Source organism: Barbus barbus (genome assembly GCF_936440315.1).
Source record: "Barbus barbus genome assembly, chromosome: 19".
In the NCBI taxonomy this organism is placed as follows: domain Eukaryota; kingdom Metazoa; phylum Chordata; class Actinopteri; order Cypriniformes; family Cyprinidae; genus Barbus; species Barbus barbus.
Genome location: NC_136747.1, coordinates 7826614 through 7854501, shown reverse-complemented (window position 1 = coordinate 7854501; position 27888 = coordinate 7826614). Strand labels below are relative to the sequence as shown.

The window sequence follows — 27888 nt, the reverse complement described above, 5'->3', positions numbered from 1 at the left end:
GTTATTACCCTGGTAAAACAACACAAAACTCCCTTTGTGCTGAGAAACGAGTTCTGGGTATTGTTGATATTTTACTGATCTGAAAGTACTGTAGTGTTGTGGCAATCATTTTTTATATCATTTTTTGTACATTTATATTTGTTTATCTGTTACTGTTTGTACATTGTTTTTGAACATTAACCAACAAACAAACAAACAAATAAATAAATGCATACATGCATACATAAAATACATATCCACTTTCCTGGTTCTCAAAAGCGGAAGTGGTCATAGTTGGGAAATGTTCTGTTTTATAAACTAGAACAAATATGATGTGTTGCCCCAATAGCAAAAGAAAAAATCCACTTTCTAAAAAAAATTTTAATAAATTTTTTTAGTTTAAAAATTCACAAAACATATACAAACATTATAATAATGAATGAAAAATCAAATAGATAAATAAGAATAATGTTTCTTTAAATTACGTCATAAAATAGTAGTTTAGTCATTTAAAAAAAAAAATCAAAAGACAAGACATAATAATTTAAAAGAAGCATAACAGTAGATGACCGATCTTAGAAAAAGAAAAAGCTATTGCCATATCTTTTCAAAGATTTCACCTTTGTATAGATGCATATTACTACCTGAAAGATACATATTACTAAAGTGATCATATTAGTATGTAAATGGCACATATAAGTACCTTAAGAAAGGGACATTTTTTTGTTTATTTATTTATTTATTCTGAGAGTGTGTCTGGAGACTTCATCTCAAGTGAAAGTTACTAGCTTACTTATTTGTCTTTTTTATAGATGTGCAACTTTTAGCCTATTTTAAACAAGGAATGAGAACTTGTTTGAGAGAGCAGCAGCTACACCCGATCTATGTCAAATCTGCATTATCAGTGATTTCTCTGAGTGAAAGAGAAATGACCCGCAAAAGCACAGTAGGGCTGGAGTATAAATAGCAACGCTAATGTGTGTAATTAGAGAGTCTGTACCTCTTTAATTCAGTGAACTGCTCGGTTTAACTCCAGGCGGTTTCTTTTGTTGTGCAGCAGGGACATCTAGCGGTCAACGAGAGAATGATCGCTCATATTTCAGCCAATTCCTGTTAGAGATCCCGCATGTCCTGGATTCTTGCCTAAGAGAGGCTATAGCTGTTTCGTTTGCTTAAACGTGCAAATCAGAAAATCTACTAATCTATTACTGTGAATTTAATATAATAACATCAGCTGCACTTATAGTCCCTTTACAGTATGTAATAGCGTATTCCACGTTCATATGCGATAACTAGTCAGGAGATATTTACAAATCCTACTATGGCTAAGAAATAGCTTATGCATATTTATAAAGTCGTGTTGCTTGGTAACCTTCCTGTAGCGTCCAGTGACGTGTGTAATTAATATTCATAAGCCAAGCCTTCGGAGAGGTAATTGAAAAGGGACTACTGACTACTACATTTCTACAGATGGGTGGGGATGACGAGCGTTTTAATTTTAAAATTTTATTTTCTATTTAAAAAAAAAAAAAGCATGCAAGTTTTTCGATCGTTCGCCCACTTCGCTCCGCCTACTTCCTAACGTTCGCTATTCAGCCAATCAGCTAGCTCTAGCGTGATAGCGTCACGTTACGTATTTAATATTCATAACCCACGCCTTCGCCATAGTAGGACCGTCGGAGAGGGCGCAATGATGTAATTTGTGAAAACTTAGCCCACTCCCCCTTGTGAGAGGCGCTGATTTGTCTTTCACATAATTTTCTGCAGAAGTTTTGTGAGGTGACCGAGACACAGCGCGACCGCAAGTTAAGAAAATCTGTCACTCAGCCTCCGAGGACTAACTTTTCCGCATATTGAGAGTGAATTTTGGACGTTCAGTAACGGGACAGGCTTATAAATCGAGCCCATCATCCTGGACGGGCTGAAAAGCTTCAAGCGAGCGAAATGAACCGGAGCTTTAATAACAAATCGCAATCTTTGCGTAGCTTGAACATGAACGCGGTGGAAGTGAAGAGCAAGGTGAGTTGTGTGAAATGCATGCTTGGAAATATTTTAGGAGAATAGTTTCGCTGCATAGTTACACGATGCTGTATATTTTTAGATGAGAAAAGTAGGAATGGCTAACTTTGGTTAGCCCATGTCAAATCATATTATGCCATATAAGAACTAGTCTGATCTTTGTATAGTTGGCTCAATTTCGAGAATTTTAAAATAACTTTTATTTTGCTTTTGAGAATTGCTTTTGGTTTCATCAGCGCTTTTTGCTGAACTTTTAGTCGTCTCCAGTAAAATGAGTTGCAGCACAACCGTTTTGGCGCTTGAACTGTCACATTTATGGATAGTGTTTATAATTGTCATGACTTTAGATCTCCAAAACAATAAAAAGCTGTCTATTATCACGCACAAGTGCTCTCTCAGTCCTGTGTTTCTGTGTCTGGTGTGTTGCAGCATGTGGCTCTCAGATGGGAGATCTCTGCTCTGTGTTTGTAATCTTCACATCAGGTCAGGTTAAATACTGGCCTAATTTCCAGCTGTCCGAAAATAGTATCCAAACAACACACGGACATATTTACACATTTGACAAGAGCAAACATGAGAGCTGATTCATTGGGATGGGCTCTATTATTTGTGTCAGTTGGACAAAGTGAAACTTTTGTTTCTTGTATTACTCACCCAAAGTACATGCTTACACCAGCAGTTAACATGGATACTTTATTAATCTAATAGGGATTAGAATATCTATCTATCTATCTATCTATCTATCTATCTATCTATCTATCTATCTATCTATCTATCTATCTATCTGTCTGTCTGTCTGTCTGTCTGTCTGTCTGTATCTGTCGATCTGTATCTATCTATCTGTCTGTGTGTGTGTGTGTCTGTCTGTCGGTCTATCTATCTGTATATCTATCGGTCTATCTGTCTGTCTGTGTGTGTGTGTGTGTGTCTGTCTGTGTGTGTGTGTCTGTCTGTCTATCTATCTATCTGTATATCTATCTGCCTGTCTATCTGTCTGTCTGTATCAATCTGTCTGTCTGTCTATCTGTATCTGTCTGTCTATCTGTATCTATCTGTCTGTATGTGAAGTGAAGTGAAGTGACATACTGCCAAGTATGGTGACACATACTCGGAATTCGTGTATTTAACCCATCCAACGTGCACACACACAGCAGTGAACACACACACACACCGTGAACACACACCCGGAGCAGTGGGCAGCCATTTATGCTGCGGCGCCCGGGGAGCAGTTGGGGGTTCGGTGCCTTGCTCAAGGGCACCTCAGTCATGGTATTGAGGGTGGAGAGAGCGCTGGACATTCACTCCCCCCACCTACAATCCCTGCCGGCCCGAGACTCGAACCTGCAACCTTTGGATTACGAGTCAGACTCTCTAACCATTAGGCCACGACTTCCCCTTGGAATAATTTCTCCTCTCTTGGAATAGCCAGATACGTCCATATGAATGTTGGAGGAGTGTGGATCAACCCGCTTTCCCACTGAAACCTGAAAGAACCAATACTCGTGTGTGTGTCTGTCTGTCTGTCTGTATCTATCTGTCTGTCTGTATTTATCTGTCTGTCTGTATCTATATGTCTGTCTGTCTGTCTGTATCTATATGTCTGTCTGTCTGTATCTATCTGCATCTGTTTGTCTGTCTGTCTGTCTGTCTGTCTATCTATCTGTCTATCTGTCTGTCTACCTGTATCTATCTGTCTGTCTGTATCTATCTGTCTGTCTGTCTGTCTGTCTATCTGTCATCCATCCATCCGTGTTCGTGTCTGATATTCTATTGTGATAATTATCTTGAAGAATAGCATGAGTTTGATGATAGATTTATCATCACTCAAAGTGTAGTCATACAGACCTTTCATATACAGTAATTGTTCAGTTTGCCTGGGGAAATGCCTGACAAAGCTTTAACCAACCCTTCACAAATAGAAATAACTCTATATCTGTCACCGCTCGTGCTAATGGTGCTGTGGACTATACATCTGTTGCAGCCAAGCTGATGGAGACAGTATCTGTCAAAGCGCTGTCACCGAGCCCCATTGGATTTGGATGATTCATTACATGCCTCTGCTTTCCTATTTGAGTCGTCTGTCACTTTATTCACTCTATATTCAAGAGTGGATGAAAAAAACAACAACTCAGTAGTCTTTTGGACTAGGCTTTGGCTAGACAAACTTTTATAATGTGGTTATGGATGTGATGGTCCTAATTGCTGGAATGTGTGGGCGACGTGCCCAGATCCAGACTCCATTGCCATTGTCTGATTATTCGCCTCTATTATTCAGCCGTGCTCTAATTCATAACAGGGGCTGAAAAGCTCTGCTACTGTTGTCAATGAAAGGATCCACTGTTTGGGGTCTGTAAAGACCAGAGCGCCCCATTAGGTTTCTCCTCTCTTGGAATAGCCAGATACGTCCATATGAATGTTGGAGGAGTGTGGATCAACCCGCTTTCCCACTGAAACCTGAAAGAACCAATACTCGCCCCCCCAAACAAAAGCATCAATGGATGGATGTGTGAAACCACAACCTGCGAGGCAAGAATGCTGATGAAGCTGCTATCTAAGATCTTCCTACTATGATGTTTGGAACACTGTGTATCAAACAAATCTGTGTCAACATTACAAAGTGTGCATTACTCACCAGTCGTGTACTGAATCACCGTAGTGATGTCATGGATCTCTCAGTATCACACGTAGTGTTCGTTATGATATCATCACCCCATTCCTGTCCATCACAATCAGGGAAGACTTGTTTGGAGAGGAGCTCTGCTGGTGATAAGAGTGCGTGAAGGAGTTTCTGTTCTTTTGTGAGGAGCTGGTTTTGTCTGCCAATGCTGTATATCTAAAGAAAACCCACTGATGTGTCTAAAGCCTGATTCGGACGGTAATTGTTTCTCAGGGGGACGTAATTGATTTTCACCATTTACAGGGGGTAGTTGGTGATTTAATTGCCATCCGAATCCAGGACGTCAGAGTTTTTCTCTCACCACCCCTATAAAAATCCCCAGCCGAATTACCTACTGTTTTTTTGACAAACACCAAGGTCGTGTGGTAATTTAATTGCCGTCCGAATCCACATCTATGAGTTTACAAGAAGAAATGGATTCAAAATTCAGCATTTAAACCCTTTTTGAACACTCCTGAACACCGTACGTTAACTGTAATTTGCATACATATTTATTTCTGAAATGCTGGAAAGTATAAAGGAATTATGAATACTTCATAACTGCTCAACCACAGCAAGTGAAAGCAGAAAGGCAAGAAAAGCACGTAAACATTCGAAGTGGGTCTTTATTATGGCAGCAGCAGGTATGCAATACAAATTTAAAATGTGTATTATAAACGGATTGCGTATAATTATATACAACTAGCATGTATTTTCCTATTTTTAAACAGGCGATTTAAATAATCGAATAATAAATAGGATTATACATTATAAAATATGCTTGGAATTATAAGAATACATTTTACTCCATAATAAGAGTAAATTTGTAAATAAAATTCATTTTATTTACAGCACACACTCATGTGACTGGCCACGTGAGCAGCGCGTTCTCTGGTTCGTAGGATCACAGAACTCACTCCTCCTCTGTGAATAAATCACCGTCAGAATCCATGAGTTTTATCACTGAGGTGATCTGTAAATAAATTTTTACAGACGTCCATATGAGAAGCAATTACCGGCCGAATCGGGTTTAAGACATATTCCAGAAACACTCCCCCGACTGCTCTTTCACTGCTGTTTTTCACTGACCTAGCTAGATCTCAGTTGGAAATGTACTTTTTGGAACGCTATACTGACATTTGATAAGATAGGGTTTTGGGTACTTCTGGCTGTAGTGCTGTGTTTTGACTTGCCTGAACCTGTCAGGGTTTGAGGACTGATAAAGTTTTTTCACTGTTCTCATATTACTCAGGATTTGATGTTAGAAATTGGGCAGGTTGGGCTCTGTTTAGGCTTGTATTCTCAAAGATTTGAGGTCATGTTGTTGTTTTTGGGCTTGAGTTTGCACATGGATGACAACCATGAGATGTTAAGCATTGATTCAGATTTACACTGTGTCCTAACCAGACATGATAAGATCACAGTTTGTCTGTGGACATCAGACGTAATAAGACCACAAATCCCCCTCAGACAAGCACTTGCACTTGAAACAAAATGGATAACTGTATAACTAAATATTAAACCATTTTAACATGATCAAATATACACACTCATTGACTGATACACTATTTGTCATGGGAAAATGCTTGTTATTGTTTCCCTTAAGTTTTCGTGATCTGAGGTAAATTATCAGTTATTACTGTCATTATGGCTATTAAAGGGATAGTTCTGTCTTCATTTACTCACCCTGAAGTTGTTCCAAACTTGTATTAATTTCTTTTGGCTGTTGGACACAAGATATTTTGAAGAATGTTGTTAACCAAACAGCTGACTGTAACCGTTGACTTCCGTAGTATGAAGAAAAATCCTATGGAAGTCAATGGCTGCCATCAACTGTTTGGTATCCCAGATTCTTCAAAATTTCTTATTTTGTGTTCAGCAGATGAAAGAAACTCATACAGGTTTAGAACAACTTGAAGATGAGTAAATAAGTAAATTGGTGAACTATCCCTTTAAAGTCAAGCAGAATGATACCAAATTAAAATAAGTTTAAGATTTTACTTAAGTACATGAGATCCCGAGAAACGTGTGTGTATATATATATATATATATATATATATATATATATATATATATATATATATATATATATATTAGACACACACACACACATATTTAAGGGGAAAAATGTAATTAGTACATTGAAGTTTTCATGAAACCCAATAAAGTACCCAAAAGTTGTTTAATACTAGTACCAATGAAATTTCAGAGATAAAACATAATATTTTATTGATTTTGCACTCCTATATTAAATCGATTTAAAATAATAATTAAAAATAAAATATAATGAAGTTAAAAAATTCTTTTTTTTTCATGTAATTATTAAAGTAAACAGTCAGAAACACAATAAATAATGTTATCTTGTGTTTACAACACTGCCGTATGACTACTAAGTCTAAGAAGTGGCCAAACTGTAGCAAAATAAAATGTTAGGCTCTGAGTGGTAAACAAAAGGCTTATTTAAGTTTAAATAACCTGATATTTTCAGTCTGACTTGAACAATTTAAGCAGCATATTTAGTAAAGCTGAATTACAGACTAACGTTATCAGTTGGCGTCAGGGAAAGAACAACAACAGAAGTATATCACTCTTTTAATATGTCATTTTAAAATAACATATCACATTAGAATACATTAAATTAGGTTAAAAAACAAAACCGAACTGGAATGGAGCATTATTTTTTTCTGTCAGCGCAGCAGCGTCTCTGATGTCTCATCTGGAGATGATGAATGGGTGGTGGGATGGATGTTTGCATATGTGTCTACCATTGAGTACATTTTCACATGCAGTCAACTTGATCACACACCTGCCACCACAGAGACCCTCCGAGTGTATTTCTGCTGCTTCACATTTATATTTCATGTGCTAATGACAGGCTGCCATTGGCTAATGTGGGATTCTCATCCTAAAGGCATAATTACATAGAGCAGCACAGTCCACGAGTGAATGCTGGGATGCTGCAGCCTCAACTGCTGTTGTGAAAGACAAAGCAAGGCCTGTGTTTTTCAGGCTGGATGAGACGACCCACGCATTGAGTCAAGATTCACATCTGCATTTTAGTCACGTGATCAGAGACATAACCTCAGCTTGACCCTGTTAGTGATGGTGATATGCCTCCAACGGACAATTGCCTCGTTCTGAATTTGAGGGCAGAGTGTGTCTCTTAAAGGATTTGTTTTGGTTGGACTGGAGAAATATGCTTATAGATTACAACAACATTGAGTTTGCATACTGTCTATTATTAGTACATTCCAAATAATATGTTAATAGTTTGTTAATGGCATAGAAAAATACTAATAAAGCAGTGCAGAGGTAAAGTATGGTGTCTTGTGTAAACGAACCTTAGTGTGTGTTCTGAGAATTGTGGAATCCACTTATAAAAATGGAATTTACTGTATAACGTGGAATGTCATGGAATTAGCCAAATTAAGCTGATTCTGATTAAATTGTGAAAGTTTAATGAATTCAATTAATTAGACATGCTTTTGGATTAATAATTTAATTTAACCATCAAAACCAAGTCTGAAAAAAAAAAAAAATGGAATTCTGAAAATGTAAAACTGAAAAAATTGGGAAAAAATAAAAATATATATTTCTTAAGTCCCTAGATATGTTGGGTTTGTCCATCTTTGTGGCTTAGCTGCAGTGACGGAGTGACATCCGTTCGTGCGTGTTGTTGTGGAGGTTTGCTCTGCTTACTCATCAACCTGCATTGTGCGTCTCTCTATTGTGTTTCAGGTCCCTGTTTGCCTCCATTTCCTCATTACAAACAGCAGAGCTGCCAAGACAGCCGAATAGACTGTTAGAGGCCTGGTGAAAACACTTTTTATCTCTCAATGTCAGTGTTTTGTGATTCCTGACATGTCAGAAGGCTAAGTAGATTAATCGGAGACTAGCAAGTAAAAATAAGAGAAATAAGTCTGCAGTTTTGGTTAGGTGGTGAGATGTATCGTCTACTTCGAGTTGCAAGTTGAAACTGGATAGGATGAAGATGGTGTGGTTTAACCTTGAGATTTACAGCTGTGATTCCCATGGTCTTGGGAGAAGTTTTCCAAGACTGGAAAACTCAGGGACATTTCTATTGTGAACATCCAATTTTTCTAGTGATGCTTTCGTCAAAAGTAATTTTTTGTCTCCAAAACTTAAAATAGTTACAAATTGCCAGATTGTGTTGGGTCGACGGATATAAACTTTTTATTCTCCTGTTCTTAATCATGTTAATTTCTCAAATTTTGAGGAGCTAATTTGCTAAAGGTTGCAAAGGTTGTGGAATTAAATATTTATTAACTGCTTATTTGCTGAATGCGGATTTTTTTATTTTTTTGAATACATATTTTACAGTTTACATTGTCTCTGTCAAAATAAAAGACATCTAGCCTATTGGTTGAAACAGAACATCTTATCGGCCGATGAAAATAATATATAGATAGATATATTATATAGATAGATGAATATATCAGCTTTGTTGATGTATATTTGTTGGGCAATAGTCCTTACATAGTAACAAATTACTAGAAAGATCATTCAGTTTGGAAGCTTTATAAATATCAGTGTTGTACTGTTTTGTAGCAGCATGCTGACTTCTGCGTTTCTTTTGCAGTATGGAGCAGAGTTCCGTAGGTTTTCAGTGGATCAACTAAAACCTGGCAAATTTGAGGAATTCTACAAACTCATCATGACCATCCACCGGATTGCAAACATGGAGGTGATGATTGGATACGCTGACGTTCACGGAGACCTCCTCCCCATCAATAACGACGAGAACTTCAGCAAGGCCGTGTCGACTGCACACCCCCTGCTGCGAATCTTTATCCAGAGACAAGGTACGAGCTCACTTCCCACCCACTTCCGTCCCACATCCCTTTATTCTCTGTGTCCCAGTTTTTCCTTGCACTGTTTGTTTTTTTGAGGTGGATGTTCCTGCTTCACATTGTCTGGTGACTCGTCTAGGATTGCCGAAAGATCTAGTTGAGTAATCGGTCTCAGGGATGCCTTGCATAGTAATATGGGTTTCAAATTCCCCTGACCCCAATGAGAATCGGTCCATTAGGGGTTAAAATCCAGCAGAATGTAGAGTATGAATTTAGCACATACTTGCAGAGCGATGCAGGGAGATTCAGCCCACAATTTCTGTGGTCAGGCGAAAATACAGGGTAAACAGGATCATGTGATGCGTGATTGTATGCTATGTTCTGAAGCATACGGATACAAACACACAGTCTCAAACGTGGCCCCGTGTGCAGCTATTATGTTGTCAGTGTTTCCCTAGCGTGGGCCAGTACACGTTGACGTGTGTGTGATAGAGCCGTTGCGGTCTGAAGATAACTTTGTACAGGAAAGGCTGCTGGTTTTGATGGTAGGGAAGAGAGTGATAGTTTTTCCTGTGGAAAGACTCAGACTCTTCCTGTAAATCCCAGTGCACCCTTAAAGACAAATCAGCATCCTGTTGCTGAACTGTTGAATGCGTGTTAGATACTTTTTCCTTTCACTATCTGAGAATGTGTGTTCAGTTGCAGAAACTGCTCTCTAAAATGGTCGGTACTAGTGATAGGCTGATATATTTAGTCTTGATTTTGAGGTTGCTTTGGATATTTGTGTCTCCTTGATTTAATAACAGAATTAGTATTATTTTTGCCATTGTGCCATTGAAAAATCTTGTCGATATTTCATGGTTTCTGTAAAGTCAACATTAATTGCCCCCCATAATTTGACCCATTTCTAAGGTAAACCATGTATTCAACAGTTTAAAATGTAGGACAGGCCCTTTTTTTTTTTTGATTGACCCTTTGGAGTTTGATCATCTCTTTTTAAATTTCTTCTTCTGCTTCATCAACTTCTGCTATTCAGTCTGTGGTAGCCCATAGAACCACATGTGGGAAAGTTATGAAATTTGGTGCACAGATAGAGTAATATCTCAACATTAAGTAAAGACAATCTGGAGTCTCTAACTTAAACCCTCTAGCGCCACCAACAGCTCAAAATGATGCTCATGTTTATGCTAATAACATTGCAGAAGGGTAGAATCATTCTATTTTACCCTGATTCCTTGGCTCATGGCGAATCAGTTGCGCTCTGATGCCATTTTACGTTACAAACATTTTCCCATCATTTCAAATTTTCTGAAATATCTATTGTTTCGAACTTGAATTTTGCCAAAATTGACTCATCCTCATACTAAATATAACTTTTTTTTTTTTGTAAGCTGGGCTTCAGTGTTCACTTGAGTGTTCAGATCAGTCTGTTTTCAGAGGGGCTGCTGCCTATAGAAAGCAGGTCACAGTCTGCTGGTATGGAGGGCATGTCATACAGACAAAAGAGCCACGTGAAAAGAGACAAAACACAGAGAGAGGCACCTCAGCAGGCATGACCGTGCTCATCTTTCCACATCCACAGATAGGATGCTTCTCTTACCAGGCTTTAAAGTTATGAACCCTGCTCTGCAGTTGCACAACCGTAGTCCAGTAATGCCTGCAATGAAGACGCAATGCATAGTTAAAACTCCAAGAGCTGCCTTCAAGCTGTTTTCGTTCTTTGACAGCTTTTGCAGGTATTAAGGTTGCTCACACTTATTATTATGCCTTTTAGTGATCAGATTTACAAAGTAGAATACAGATTTTGACACCTTTGGTCACTACATAAACAGTGTTTGGTAGTTTATGTAGAAGGATTTTAACATTTAGCCGTTCTTGCTTAGGTAAAAAGCCTGGAATGTGGTCAAACCATTCATGCATGTAAAGTTTTACTCCTCTTGACGGCTTGGCTTCCAGTCGTGGATTACGTAAGTCGTGTTTTCTTGCGACAGCACAAGCTTTTAAGTGGTCAGCAGGATTTGTATTATTATGCTAATTAGTTTCTTTACTTGTAGCTGTGAGTGCCATTCAGCGCTCATAGTGACCATTGTGAATGTCGAACAATGAGGTGCTTTCTCTAACCTGAGCGTGAGTAAGCCCGTAACCAGCAACGCTCGCTGGGCGGTACCGGAGAGTCCCAGCATTCCCGTCACTCGTGGGGTTGCTGACATAGACATGGTCACACAGATAGACGGTGAGTCAGTGTGAATGAGAGATTATTCCAAAGCAGGGATACTCAACTTTAGGAGCCAAGAAAGCCACATTTAAACCGCAGACGCATAGGACTTCGTTTTATGGATGTAAGTGCTTTTCAAAAAAATCAAGGACATTTAAAGTCTGGTTTATTCTTGATGTGTCCACAGCAGTGCTTGAGCCCACAAATATAACATACATCTGAGCTTCCCATCCAAACAAAAAAAAGACTACTTCTCATGCAGTAGTTGGGGACTAATTGTAATAAATATACATAATTAGATGGAGGTTGATTTTAAAGGTATAGACCTTTTTCACATTTCCATGTTTCTGAGCAGCGGAAGTCACCATAGCTGGGTAAACTTCTATAGCGGTGAATGGGAAACCACCACAAATATATTTTTGTATTCCCATTTGCTCAAATAACAAAAGAAAAAGTCCATGATAGTGTTTTCATGACTTTCAGAAGAGAGAACGATATCAAATTTACAGTCACTCCTATAGACGCTGTTTTAGAAACACCCTCGCATTAGCGTTAATTAGTTTTTCATAATATAATACAAAATATAATGTTATAAATGTGCATACATTAAAAAAAAACAAAGTATAAAAAATGTACGATGCTGATGACCGTTGAAACACGTCTTGTGAAAAGGGTCCATAGCTCACCCAAAAATGTAAATTCTACCATTTGTTTACTCACCCAACTGTTCATTTTGGAAACACAGATGAAGATATTTGTAATGATTTTACTTGGATTTGACACTTGATTCATATGGATTACTTTTGTGATATCTTTATGAACTTTTGGGAGCATCAAAGTTTTTCTGGAATGGATTTCAGTGGACGGACAGAAATATCTCAGGTTTCATATCTTCATTTGTGTTTTGAAGACTAATCTTATGGGTTTGGAACAACATGAGAAAATAATGCCAGAATTTTCAGCTTTGGGTGAACTGACCCTTTATTGATTCTGTTTCCAGTTTCTTTTGACAGTTCAAGTTATTTAATGGTTCCTTTAATGGTTCTTTTAGTACTTTTGTGGAAGGAATACTGAAAAAAAAAAAAAAAGACCATGCCGTTGCCAGATAATGATAAATAAATTTAAAACATTTCTTTTTTTTTTCTTTCTCAGTGTTAGAAGTGACATCTGGTAATTGATTTTAAGGGATAAGGCAGCTTTAAAGGGATAGTTCACCAAAAAATGAAAGTTACCCCATGATTTACTCACCCTCAAGCCATCCTAGGTGTATATGACTTTCTTCTTTCGCAAGAGTTATATTAAAAAATGTTCTTCCCAGCTTTATAATGGCAGTGAATAGGGATCGAGATTTTGAAGCTCAAAAAAAGTGCATAAATCCATCATAAAATGCGCTCCACACAGCTCCATGGGTTATTAAAGGCCTTCTGAAGTAAATCGATGCGTTTGTGTAAGAAAAGTATCCATATTTAAAACTTTATAAACCACAATCTCTAGTATTAAAGATGTAGGCATAGCGTACCATAGTTATAAAACTTGAAAGAGCCAGGACATTTATTAATGTAACTCTGATTGTTTTTGTCTGAAAGATGAACGCTATATACAGTACACCTAGGATGGCTTGAGGGTGAGTAAATCATGGAGTAAGTCTTACAAGCCTTCAGAAGAACATAATACAGTTAGTTGTGTACAAGATGTATAACCAACTATCTGTTTGATTTCACTAAAAAAGCACCAGTTGCTAAGAGTCATTCATTCAGGAATCATTTGGACTACATGAGTTGTGCTTTAAGTCCTTTAATCACTAAAAGAACCGAGTCATTTGTTTCTGGAATCAGTCTTCACTGGTTGTGCAAGGCATGTTGCAGTAAATCATTAAAAAATGGAACCGTTCCCAACTCTTTTCTCTCTCTTTAACTTCACTAGGCTACAGAATAAAGGCTGATGGGCCATGTATGTTAAGAACAGCAATGTTCTTAACATACATGGACAAAACGGTTTCTTTAAATTCCCCCCTGGCGCTCTGAGAACTCGCAAACTTTATATTTCTCTTTTCTTTTCTTTTTCCACTCTCTTTCACTCAGAGAGGTCACCAGTGGAGACTTCCTTTATTTAAATGCACTATAAAGATGAGAGAAGAGCAGCCCAGGCAGTCTTAATTTCCTTTCTTGAGTTCAGCCAGACATGGACTTGATGTGATGTAGCAGACACTGACTCAGCGCGCTCTAATGCTCAGTTAAGACCCAGGAGCAGATCTCACCCCTGCTGAGACAGACACTGGGGACTTCCACTCCAGAGCACTGTGGGAAAGACCCACCTGATGTGCACCTGTCCTGTACTGTGGTTGGCCAGAGGCCCAGTAACGCCCCCCCAGATCTCTGGGTAATGACTAATGTGGGGTCAGAGGAAATGAATGTGACGGATCCTTGCACATACTCAATGTTGAGGAAACTAATTAAAAATTATAATTTTTCAGTAGCATGACCATAGCTTTGCTGTTTTTAATATGGCTTAGATTTCAAATGACAGTTTTTATTTTTTATTTTAATTTTTTTGCCTACAAGTAACAACACAGTGCGCTACATTTAATTAATTTGTAATTTTTTGTATTGTCGCTTTGTATTGCATACACAGCCGCTCATTTGAGAGTTTATAAAATTCCTGTTATTAAAATGTTTCTTAAGTGTTGCTGGAAAATCCAATTCACTTTGGCAAATCATTAAAGCCATTCATGTAGGCCCTAAATGTTTGTTTTAATGAGCTGAGTCCCTGCACAAAATCCTTGCAACATTTTGTAGCGTAATTTTATGCTACTACTAAAGAATATTTAACATTTTATAATTTTACAAAAGTTTTCTATTTAAAAAAACAAAACAAAATGCTGTTCTTTTGAATTTTATTAAAGAATCCTGAAAAAAAATCAGTTTCCACAAAAATATGAAGCAGCACAACTGTTTTCAACATTGATAATTGTAATAAATGTTTCTTAAGCAGCAAATCAGCATACTATAATGATTTCTGAAGGATCATGTGACGTTGAAGATCGGAGTAATGATGCTGAAAATACAGCTTTGCATCACAGAAATAAATTACATTTTAAAATATATTCAAATAGAAAACCGTTATTGTAAACTGTTAAAATATTTCACACTATTACAGTTTTTTAATAAATAAATGCAGCCTTGGTAAACACAAGAGATTCTTTCAAAAATAAAGTCATACTGATCCCAGACCTCTGAATGCAATTTATTAATTTTCTTACTCAATTTAATATGTTTAAAAATAAATAAATATTGCAGCTTTCATGTAATTAGCATATTTTTGTAAATTACTTCAAGTACATCAGCAATTTCTTTTAAAAGGAGACACACTTTTCTCTCTTTCTCTGATTGAAAGATTGTTTTCAGTTTATAATAATAATTTTACGGAACGGAAATGAGTAAGATGCATGAGTGTGGGAACATGACCCAGAAGTTTTCTTTCATTATGTAATTCACTCCATCATGTCTGTATTTGTGACAATAATAAGCTGGAGCTAAACTCTGCTGTCATGTTTTAAAGCTTTTGACTTCAGTCGGTTGATCTTTGTCACGCAGCATCTGTCGCCTACAGAATTATTTTTTTTTCCGTTACAGTGAAAGTTTAGAGGATAAAAACACAGACACATTGTCTTTGTTTATTCAAGCCCAAATTAGAAAGGAAGTTGATTGGGAACACGTCCTGTCGGAAGTCTTCATAGCATGCTAGAGGAGCATCTGCGACTTTATAATCAATTATAAATGATCTTATTTTACATAGACTAATCATATGAAGGCTATGAATGCAGCTCACTCTGTTATTGTTTCCTTGGGAGTTATTTTTGTGGTCTTTATTTCTGCTGATCAGTTATAACCATAATTGACCAATCATGCTAACATCTTAGAAAGTTAAAGGTTGAGCTCAATGGCATGCTGTTGACGACCACAGACTGTAATTTTAACTTCAGTCCCTGAGTTTGTAAAAACAAACAAAATGTTTTGTTGAAGCTGTCTAAATCTGTGCTGGGTGGATGAACTTCTGGTTGTGGATCACAGACGTTATTCCTGTGGGTGGATATTTCTCTGTGTAAACAGCTTCTTTCTTTGTTTCTGGTATGTTTGTGCAGGTTATGTGAAAGTTACAGGGTTTGCAAGTCATGACAGGCGTTGCCAGATTTGATGTAAATTTGCTTACATGTGATATTTATGTCTTATGGCTAAACCTTGTGTATATTGCTGTTTCTTGTCTCATTGAGTTCTTCTTTGATTTAAAATTGCTGATCATATTAATGCTCAAATGTCACTCCATGTCTTGGCATCACTCATACAACATTGTATTAAAGCCCTCGTGATTTGATACTACTAGTCAGTTTGTTATTTAAATTCAGTTCAAGTTTATTTTTATAGCGCTTTTCACGATGCAAAACGTTGCAAAGCAGCTTTACAGAAAATTAAAGTTTCTACATTATATTTAGTAATAGCTTATCAGCAGTTAGTTAATGTCATGTAATGCAAAATTTGGTAGTTTTGTATGTTGTCTGAGGGTTGGCATCATCTGAGATCCTCTGGGGGGGTTGGCATCTTCTCTTCTCAGGTGTTCTGTCATCTCAGGTCTTTGTAAGGGCTGGATCCAGACTGAAGCTTTTGTAATTCCTAGTTACAGAAACAGAGAAAGCAACAGAGAGAAATTAGCATAGCTGCTGTTCCAACTAAGCAAAAAAATGATGTTCAACCCAAGTAAAAGAATGAAAATGTGCATTTGATCAGATCTAACTGAAGTACAAGGTTATGAGATACATTATGTGAATGTTTGGCTAAAGAGATGAGTCTTTAAACAGAGGGAGTGTGTCTGAACCACGAACATTATCAGGACGGCTATTCCAGAGTTTGGGAGCCAAAAGGGGAGAACTAGGGCTGTGCAATTAATCGCATGCGATTGTCATACGCATCTCGTAAACTATTTAGGGCCTTAAAAGTAAGTAGTAATATTTTGTAACTGATACGGAACTTAATAGGTAGCCAGTGCAGAGAATGTAAAATTGGGGTAATATGATCATATTTTCTTGACCTGGTAAAGACTCTAGCAGCTGCATTTTGGACTATCTGTAGCTTGTTTATCGAAGATGCAGGACAACCTCCTAGCAGTGCATTACAATAGTCCAGTCTAGAGGTCATGATTGCATGAACTAGCTTTTCTGCATCAGAAACGAGTAGCATGTTCCGTAACTTGGCAATGTTTCTAAGATGGAAGAATGCTGTTTTTGTAACATGAGAAATATGATTTTCAAAAGACAAGTTGCTGTCTAATATAACACCCAATTTTCTGACTGTAGAGGAAGTAACAGTACATCTGTCTAGATGCAAATAGTAATCTACGAGATTCTGTGTACTGTTGTTGTTTTTTGGTCCAATAAGTAATATCTCGGTCTTATCTGAATTTAATAGGAGAACATGATTGGTCATGCATTCTTTTACATTTTTAACACACTCTGTTAGCTTAGATAATTTAGAAGTTTCATCTGGTCTTGTTGAGATATATAGTTGAGTATCATCCGCATAACAATGGAAACTAATCCTGTATTTTCTAATAATATTACCAAGGGGCAACATGTGTATTGAAAATAGCAGAGGGTAGGGGTGTGCGATATGACTATTTTTGATCGTGGACGATAAAAATGTCTCCACGATCTGCTTGTGAAGAAATATCGTAGTATCGCGCTACAGCGCCCATTCTAATGTAATTTCTGTCCTTATTTACTCACTCACGTTGTCCCAAACCTGTATTCATTTCTTTCTAGTGCTGAACACATATTTTGAAGAACATGGGTAACCAAACAGTTGCTGGTCCACATTGAATTTGATAGCAGGAAAATAAAATACTATGGAAGTCACTGAGGACCAGCAACTGCTTGGTTTTCCACATTCTTCAAAATAGCATTTATGTTCAGCAGAAGAAAGAAACTCATTCAGGTTTAAAAATAATTTTAGTGAGTAAATGATGGTATAAAACACTATGACAGGAACAGGACAGAATTTTTATTCTTTAATGTTAAAACAACAAAACTCTCTACTCTTGACTGAAAAAAATACAGTTGCTTTAATGGGAATCATGCAAATGTTTTAAACTGTAGTATAATTATTGGTGCTATTAATAATCAATATAATGAGTTAATGTTTATTAATTAATAGAATTAGTAAGAAGATAATAATGAGAATATTGAGTATGCAGATGAAACTGTGGCGCTTATTCACATAGACACACAGAACATGCAAACTTCATATTTCAATAGCAGTCTTTTTGTGCTATAATATTCACAGACACAAGTCCATATTGTTATTTGATTCATTGCACATCCCTACTTTAAATTTTTCCAAATTCCTAGACTTTCCTTTTAAAAAGAAAAAAAATTGAATTCCATTTTTAAGACTGCAATTCTGTGATTCCATCTGCATCACAGAAGTCATATAGCCTTATGACATTTATTCAAGTTCACAGTGACATCAGGGCAGAGACTACATACAAGACACACAGAACATCAACAAACAAGAACGTTTCCTATCTCTGGCTTGTTCCTGCTGTTTTTGGAGACACACAGGCTAAACTAAATTGAGCCTCTCAGACAAACAGAAAGTTAAGATTGAGGTAAATGTAGATAATAGTGTAAGAAATCTGGGTCAAGCTCTTTTAAACAGGGGTTTGTGTCCCACAAGATCACCTGAAAAAACTGACTCGTGTGAATGGAGAAACCACATAGTTTCTACATATAGTTTCAACATTTTGCTACTTTATTTTATATATAGTTTGACATTTCCAATAGCATAAAGTCACTTTCTGACTCCTAAAAATCTCAAACAATGAGCTATTGTGGTATTCTTTCATGCCCAAAAATGAATGGCATTTTGACAGCATGGCAGTGTGCTTGTTAAAGGGGGTAAACGCGTCTTTCTTTGCATGCACTTGTAAATGTGCCTTTTAATCTATAATGGCATGATCTTCAAAGTCTGCCCCCTAAAACTGCAGGAAATTGCTTTTCAAGGCATTCTCTGGCTTTGCTAGTTTTGTGCACTTTTACTGGCACTAATTTTAGAAGAGTAGCACTCTTAAGTTTCTTCCACAGAGAACCGAGAAGGGGGGAAAAGCTAAAAACAGTCCATGAGGGAGGACTTAGACTAGGGCTGCAACGATTCCTCGAGTAACTCGAGTAACTCGATTACAAAAAATTATCGAGGCAAATTCATCTGCCTCGAAGCCTCTTTTAAATAATTTTAAAGCTCACATCACGTTCTTTCGCAATTATTATTTTTTGTATGACACAACGCGCTTACGTCACCCAAAAAGCGGAAGGAGACGCAAGTCGTTAGCGGTGTTTTGATTTGAGAGCGCGGGCAGCAAAATGGAAGATGCGAGCGGTAACAATGAGCAAAGAGAAGACTCAAACAAGAGAAAACGACAGAAAATGTCCAAGGTTTGGGATCATTTCAAATTGAAAAGTAAAGAGAACGCCGTGGTGTGTGTATATGGCAAGATCGAGCTAGCATACCACAACAGCACGTCGTCCATGCTACAGCATCTAAACAGAAAGCATCCACTCTACTCAAAGACCAGAGGACCGTCACCCGAGACAAGGTAATAAATTCAATGTAGCGTTAAATCAATGTGATTGCTAGTCGAGAGGAAGGCTGTTAAATAATGTACGTTAATTATGTAAGGGATAAACCACAATGCAATCCACAGTGCAATTTAATGAAAATATACCGCACGACGTTGTGATGTGTGATGCGGTCACGACATGCTGTGGAGGTGTGGTATATTTTCATAGAATTGCACTGGCCGTCATGGTTTATCCCTTAACGTTACATAATAAACGTACATTATTTAACAGCTGTGGGGTAACTAACCAATGGAAATAATTTACTGTCAAAAAAGTTGTGAATGGCTTTTACGATGAAACATACTATATACTTTCAGGGCTAGATTACAGCATGACCCATACACAAAATAAATATATTTGAAATATGTTTTCACAATATATCTGAAATATATTTTTTGGAATATATGCAAATATTCGAAATTGGCCCAATAAATATATTTTAGTTATATTTCAGAATATATTTTAAAATTATAAATATAAGTGAACAACAATGCAAATATATTTCAGATATATTGTGAAAACATATTTCTTTTGTGTATGGGGAAACCTGTTGTGCATTTTAATAAGCTAAATTGCTTTTCCTCTTTTTCTCCCTCTCAGCACTTCACAACGGAGCACTTCACAACGGAGTATGGACAGCTTTGTTCGCCCAGCTCAGTCATGCACTGTTCAAATGTTGAAGTTTGAATAAATATTTTTTTTTTTGAGAAATAAAAGCCAAATGCTTGATCATTTTACAGCCACATCATTTTCGTTATGCATTATTTGTTTTGGTTGTTTAAAAACACAAAAAACGTTTTTATCCGATTACTCGATTAATCGATCGATTAAGTGCTGGATTAATCGATTACAAAAAGAATCGATAGCTGCAGCCCTAACTTAGACAGTGAATAGTACAGAGGTGTCAAGGAATTATGGAGCCGTGTTTGAGAGTGAGTTTCATTTGGAATATGAGTCATGGAATATGTTTATGATAATAGTTTTAAAGCATTTGGTCACTCTTTGCTGGCATTGTATGGAAAAGAGCAGCTTGGACGATTATGTAATTTTCCATTTTGGGCAAAACCCAAAAAGGAGGTGTGAAATCATTAATCGAAACGGTGAAATTTAATTAGCGCTTCTCTGATGGCACGTTTCCTGCACACAATGTGGAAAAGATACAGCTGTGCTAGATTAACAATATTGGTTTAGTCTGTTGTTTTCTGCTAATGCGTGAACTTCACTTGATATTTTTTCGTAGTGCCTCCCATCCAATTTTATCCCAAAATTCAAACAACGTGTTTTTGTCTTTCTTTAATGTGTCGTGACCGATCACTGTAGGCACCTCTGTTCAAGCAGCACATGAACCGATCATCTCATCCTCTTCACTACTAGCTTTAACATGAAATAAACATGTATGAACATCAGAAGTTATGCTGAAAGAGATCGTGCAACTTGTCAAAATCGATCATGTTTCATGTATGCGCTCAGTGTCAATAAACAGCTTACAATGTCACGTAATGTTACATTTACCTCAGGAAAACCATTCAGTGTCTAATTGTCCATAAACTGGATATTCTGCTAGAAACAATAACTTTAGAAAGGAGCATTTTGCTATATATTATGCACTATGGTTGTATTAAATTGCATTCTTTTTATGGTCTTGTCCATCTGATTAATAATCGCAGAAATTTGATTTCAAGTTTCATATATCTGTAACAAAAGAAACTATCTCTGTAGCTGTTCAGAATTTCATTTTTAAGCTCCGTGTGCAAATCCTCCATGATGTTGATGTTCATACAGTCTAAACTCTTCCTCCTCTATCCCCAATAAGTGTGTTATTGTTATTTTTTGAGGAGAGTGGCAGGTGACCCGCTATAAACTAAATTTAGTAGTATTTAGATGGTCATTGTTTCGCACGCAGGTCTCAAATCTCCCCGACGTGTTCGTTTTCATGTCTGTATATAATGCATGTGTCCATAAATGAGTTAGTTCTCCTGATGTTTCATAAGCGGATCACTTAAATAGCTGTGCTTTCTACAGCATAAGGGATATTAAATCCTTTTAGAAGGTTCTGCCGTGTTTTCAGTTTCTCCGGTTTCTCCAACTGTCTACAGCGGCAGCCAACCGCAGGGAACCGTTTGCACATCTGGCTGGTCGAGGCAGTGGAGCCCAGGGGAACTCTGTAATGAGAGAATGCCTGGCCGTCCGAGCACACACAGCTCACCCACAGCTGTTTGTTCTCACAGTGTGCCGCCGCCACCACGAGCAGGCCTGAAAATCACCGAACTCGCATCTCAGGAGCAGAGATTAATCTCCCCTCACTGTGAGATTATATGACAATTATGATTGTTTTGATATGCTGTTTTTGTGCCAGAAATCTGTGTTCCTGTCTGTGCTGTGACTCTTACATAAGGACAGCAGTGGATTATGCAATTCACGTGCTGCTGTCGAGCGAAGTCGCATTTGCTTGAGTCCCGGGACAGAGGGCCGGTCCTGCTGAGATTATTTTTGGCCTTCGTGGAGCGCAAGCAGGACTGTGTGCTGCCTATTTCATACGGGGAAAATAAATATTAAAACGCCACTAGAGGTTGAGTTCTTCGTATGCTGGCTGGGTTTAAAGCGTTGGTCACAGTAGCGTGGCTCCACGTCTTTTGTATGCTGCTGTTACTCTGCATAACGCGCTGCTTTTGTCTGCACAGCGGAGAGGAGCCTGAGGCGGTGCCATTAACAGCAACGATTCTCGGAAACATCATACAATAAACGTTATTCAGAGATTGCCTTTATTTATTTTTTTAAGGGAGACAGCAGCTGTCAGGCCACTCTGTGATACAGCGGTGTCTCTGTCTGTCATTCCAGTAAAAGTGCTGACCTCTCCAAAATTCTGGGGCGTAGCAGTCATTTTAACATTAGGGTCTGATCCCCCAATTCTGTTCATGCTGAGCATAAAGTAAATTTGTTTGGGTCCTGAAAAAATTTGCAAAATAATAGGCCTAGCTATTGTGGAAATTTACCACAATAAAAAATTTCTCATGTGTGAAGAGAAATGCCTTTTTATTAATTTTGTTATTTAAAAAAATATATTTGTTTGATTTATGTATTATTTATGTATCCTGGTCTCATTTTGTGCTGGTTACCCTGCTCTGTGTTGTTCTGCCAAGCGTAGCCTACACTGGAGCCACTGGATGACTGCTGTAAAATGTAGTTGATGTTGTGTGGTCCAGCGTGTGTGGTACGTTTAAAGGATGCTGTAAAAGAAGGCGAGAGGGCAGAGGGTGGAGCGGACGCCGTGTGGGCTCTTTGCGTCACACAGGTGGATTTTAACAAACTCGGACACAGGTTTTCCTGCTGGAATTTCTGAACAGGCACTAATACTGCTGACATTTCAGATTCACCTTTGGTGCTTTTTGTCGTTTGTTTTTTCAATTTCCATTCTAAAGAATGTTTTGTTTCTTTTGATTTGTGTTATAAAGGCCCTTTGTTTTTGATGGTGTTCTGTAAATCATTCAAAATCAAAATAGCATTAAAAATTGTGGCCTGTAATGTCTTTCTGTCTTACCCACAAACCTCAATGCTCTTATTACATAGGAAACCTTTCCAGCATTAATGGAATTTACCAGGTTTAGTACAGTTTAAGCTCAGTCGACAGCATTTTTTTGCATAATGTTGACTGCCACCAAAAATAACTGAGTCGTTCCTCATTTTCGTAAAAAAAGAACAAAAATCTGGGTTCGGCTGAGGCACACAGTGGAAGTAAATGGGGCAAATTTTTTCGAGGATTTAATTAAGTTTATAATGCTTATTTTAAGTTTATAAAGTTTATTGATTTTTCTGTGAAATTAAAGCTTGTGTATTACTTTATCTGCAAAGTTGCTCGATGCCAATTTTATGGTATTGGGCATTACGTTGTAGGATATAACCACTGAAATGGTAAATACAGTGGGTATTTTTTAACATTCACAAATTGGTAGTGAACTGGAAAAAAAGATGCTAAATTGCTTTCTGTGGTAATCAATGTTTTGTTACAAGTGCTGTCAATTGAAAATTCCTTTTTACACTTGCAATGAAACATTAAATATCTTTTTTTGGCTTTGTTTAGTTTTCGGTGTAACGGATTATAGAAAAAGAAGAAAAAAATGTATGACTAGGACCAGTGTTCATTTTGGCAGGCATTTTTGATTTAGTCTTAGTCTTTATCTTGAGATGAAAATGCTTAATAGTCACATTTTAGTCATTTGAGTCTTTCATAGTTTGTCGACGAAAAGTCATTGCATTTTTTGTCAAATTTTAGTCATTACTTTTAGTTAAACTGCAGTTACCAGCATTTATTTTGGTAGCTATTTTATATATAGTCTTCAAACAAAAATAGTCATTAATTCTTCTCTCTTTAGACCAAATCAATTAAGCTTAATTATCAACTAAGAGAAATTTGAATCTAGGATTGAATTTGGAAAAACTAAATTTTCATTTTTTTTTGGTAGATATAAATTAAACTAATTTTTCAGATACAGTAGGTTTACATAACAAGTATAGCCTACATTTATTTAACATCTTTTGTTGGTTAACTTGACACAGATGACACAGATAGGTATTTAATTAGGAATGCTGTCCCTTAAGATGAAAGGCATGCATGTAATACTGACACACATTGAGTTTTCACCCACCTGTTTATGGTCAATAACCGACTGTATTTACATGAGATTACCACAATAGACATTTGGAATTTCTGTAGGCTACACTGTAAAAAAAAAAAAAAAGTTGGGCAAACTTAAAAGTTAAAGGCAATCAGCTTCATCAGATTTTTGAGTTTTCTCAACCTCTTGTTTTAAGTTTATACAACAAAAAGTTGAGAAACTCTAGTTTTGGTAGTCTATTCGTCCACTGCAGCTGCCATACTGAGATTAGATATGCGAACACCCCTCACCCGATTGTAATCCAATGACAGGGACACACATTTTGAAAGACAAGACTATTAGCCTATAGGATGTATTTTGAATGCCAGGTAGTCCTCAAATAACTTTCTAGTCCCGTCTCGTCTTGTTAACGAAGACGCGGCATAAATTTCGTCATAGTTTTTATCATCAGATATTAGTTTTAGCTCGTCAACACCTCGTCTTAGTCACAGAAAAAAGGTTTAACGAATATTTTACGTCGTCTTCGTTGACAAAATTAACACTGACTAGGACATGCATTAATTTATCAGCTGATTTATATTTTACAGAGCCCTTAAGGGGACATGGTAGAAAAAATTAGATGAGAAGAAAAATTATAATTTAAATACTTGTGTTCTCACAAAATAATTGGGTTCTCCGAGAAACTTTGCCTTCACTCGCAAAACGTTTGCATTCTTTCGTAAAAGTATTGCGTTCCCCTGACAAACTTTGGGTTTGCTCACAAGATGTTTGCATTCTCTCGTAAAAGTATTGCGTTCCCCCGATATACTTTGTGTTCGTTCGCAAAAGCACTGAAATATAATTTTCCTTTCCAACAGTTTCTCTGGGGAATGCAGTACTTTTGCAAGAGAATGCAAAACCACTGAAATTATAATTTCAGTATAATTCCGTAGGATTGTAAAATGTGGGCTTTGCAGGTTAATGACATTTTGTTTCAACATTATCAGGTCAAAAAAATTTATACGTCGTGGATGAATCATTGACAAAAATAAATAATTTAAATAAAACATGCATCTATACAAATTAGATGGAGTCCATCATTGCAACTTTAAAAAGATTTGTGTTTAGCCAGTTCTTGGTTCCTCAGGATTCATTGCTTTAGGAAGTAATGCTTTTGAATCACCAGGCTTGCCTGTTACTGTTCACAGTAAGTTTGGCCTGCTGATAACTTGCACTGGCTTCAGAGTGACCTTACTGCACACATTGTTTGAATTCACTTCGATTTGGCCTCACTCAACACCACCCTATTGGAGACAAACTGGGTTATACAATACACCTCTCTTGTGCCCACTCCCCAAATCAGAAAGTTACTCTGGAAGAGTGATTCTTGTGTGTTGTCCAATGTCTCGCTTTTTAGCCTGTTGTTGCAAAGAGGAAGGAAGTGGCGTTCACCAGGATTCTGGAGGCTATAGTTGTTTATAGCCTGGAGCAGAAGTTTGTGGCCTCTGGATTCGGCCCAGTGCCGTGCGGTTGGACTGAGATTTGAGGCCGCAGCCCTGTTCAGGGTGTGTGCACCCGGAGAGGTGCATTCTGGGTGACGGTGGTTTAGCCACTCTTCTGAAATCTAACTCGAGGCGCCTGGCTGAGCAAGAGTAGCTGGTTTTTGCAAAGCTTATTCCTGTTCCTCGCTAATTAGGGCTGCTCTCTGGGACGAGACCAGACATGTGGAGCACATGAGCTGTTTATCCTACCACAGCGCCGCTCTTCAAGGGATCTACTCACTTTGATTCAGAGTTTTAAAGACATGTGTGTGCTTGTTTATCTGGGATTACGACTACGCCATTTGAAAAGCAAATGGGTCAGTTTTAAATCATGCGGACGGAAAAATATACCTGACATTTCTCTTAAAACGACACCGTAATCGGAGCCGTCTAACAGCTGTCTGTATAAAGCGACCGTTAAGACGCATGACTAAAATGTTATTTAATTACAGCCACAAAGACGCCGTTGTGCCATTTTTTTGATTCTTATCAAGTGAACAACTCCTAATAACACGTGAATCATTCGAGATTTTCCTCCCCGCATTCACAAACTTCTCCAACCTGCTGAGAATTTTTAACATTCTCATTTGCAGACAGGCTGTCTGGGCCATTTCAGACTATTTGTGGTAACAAGACACAGTCGTCTTTTGTCTTTCTCAGTCTCTTCTGTCACAGTCGTCTTTGCCCCTATCTTGTTTTCTTAGACCCGTTTCTGTGAAAACTATCTTTGGAAAAAAACAACTCGTAGCACACTATTATAATTCAATATTGTGAACTCTTCAAGTTTGGTTATTCATTGTCCAGTTTTTAGTCTGTTGTTACAGAAACAACCTATTTACAATAACTTATCGTTTTGTCTATTTTATTACTTGCTAGTGTAACTTATTTTTTACCGTGGTTTATTTACTGTTCAGCTGCAGCTCAATTGGGCCATTCCCCAGTATTTTTGACTATAACTGGATTTAAAAACACTTTTTTTGAGATTTCAGTTAAAAATTTTTTTTAGTGCATCGTTCATATCTTGCAGTGTTTTTTTTTTATCAACAGCAACATCATTATTTTTGTCAACAGCATGATGCTTATTTTCATCTGTTATTGTGGACGAAATTAAAATGCGCATTACTATTTTAGTCTTCATTTATATTAGTAACTGTCTGGCTGATTTCCTTTGCTTCTCATACTTTATTCCCCCACTGACAGTGGTGAAGAGTCTTCTTTGTAATTAAGTCCTAAATTAGCTCAGTGGTAAGGAGGTGGAGGGGGATCTACAGCTCTCAAGACCTAAGCGTATTGCTGGCTGAGTTTTTTTCTCATTCATTAGAGAGAAATTGAGATGATTATTGCAGCTGTGACTTCATGGTTAGAGAGTCTGACTTGTAACCTGAAGGTTGTGGGTTCGACTCCCAGTACCGACAGGGATTGTAGGTGGGGGGAGTGAATGTCCAGCGCTCTCTTCTACCTTCAATACCACGACTGAGGTGCCCTTGAGCAAGGCACCGAACCCCCTACTGCTCCCCGGGTGCCGCAGCAAATGGCTGCCCACTGCTCCAGGTGTGTGTGTGCGCTCACTATTCACTGCTGTGTGTGTGCACTTGGATGGGATAAATGCAGAGCACAAATTGAGAGTATGGGTTACCATACTTGGCTACACATCATGTCACTTTAAATTGAATATCAGGGGTTGGTGTGGCACAGTAGATCTGAACTAAAAAGTTCTAGGTTTTTACCCCACCAGGACAATCCACGAGTCATTACCACTACATCCTTACAAGTTCTTAAACTCAGGTAGATGATTGTCCCGGTAACAATTTAGTGTCTGTTAAATGACTACTTACTAAGTCAAATCAGACGGTCACAGTAAACAACCTGTGACTAGAGAACAGTTCAGCCCAGTCCAGAAACTACTGGGGGTCCTTATGGAAAAACAAAGATGGGGGGCAAATCACGGCCAAATCTGTAATTGTCTTTTTCCAGTGGATGAGGGGCAGCCAGTAGTCAGTCAAACAATGGTCAAACAATGATGCCCATTTTCCACCAAAATGCTGTTGTTGGACCTGCTACCACCACCTTTTTACCCCTGCATCCATTCCTTATCTCCATTTCTGTGTAATAAATGAGCTGAATCTCAGAGCCAGCAGTACACTCGAGATCGTGAGAACTGCAGTAGTGACCCTGCCACCCAGCTCATTTAGGTGAACTTGATTACAAAGAAGACTCTACACCCCCACAGTTACACAGACACACCCTGGCTGTTTATGGATCGTTCCCAGACCGTTTGTGCTCCTGCCTCATATGATTTTGGGAGGCTGAGTGCCAAATGTATATTAATTGCTGACTGCACCGTCTGGATACGCATCCCACCCATTGCAGTTGCCTCAGATCCCCCGTCCCTCCGTTACCCTTGCCTTC

The 27888-nt window shown here is 37.8% G+C and overlaps 1 protein-coding gene across 1 annotated transcript in view; it reads left to right on the top strand.

The window, feature by feature from the left end:
- The first annotated feature begins 1634 nt into the window (after positions 1-1634).
- The window catches only part of LOC306885063 (partitioning defective 6 homolog gamma-like), a 47455-nt gene continuing 21201 nt past the window's right edge, over positions 1635-27888 (top strand). The window contains exons 1-2 of the mRNA XM_079441393.1: positions 1635-1998; positions 9255-9477. Of these exons, the coding sequence (XP_079297519.1) occupies positions 1924-1998; positions 9255-9477 (298 nt within the window). The 5' untranslated portion in view covers positions 1635-1923. The remainder of the gene's footprint in view (positions 1999-9254; positions 9478-27888) is intronic.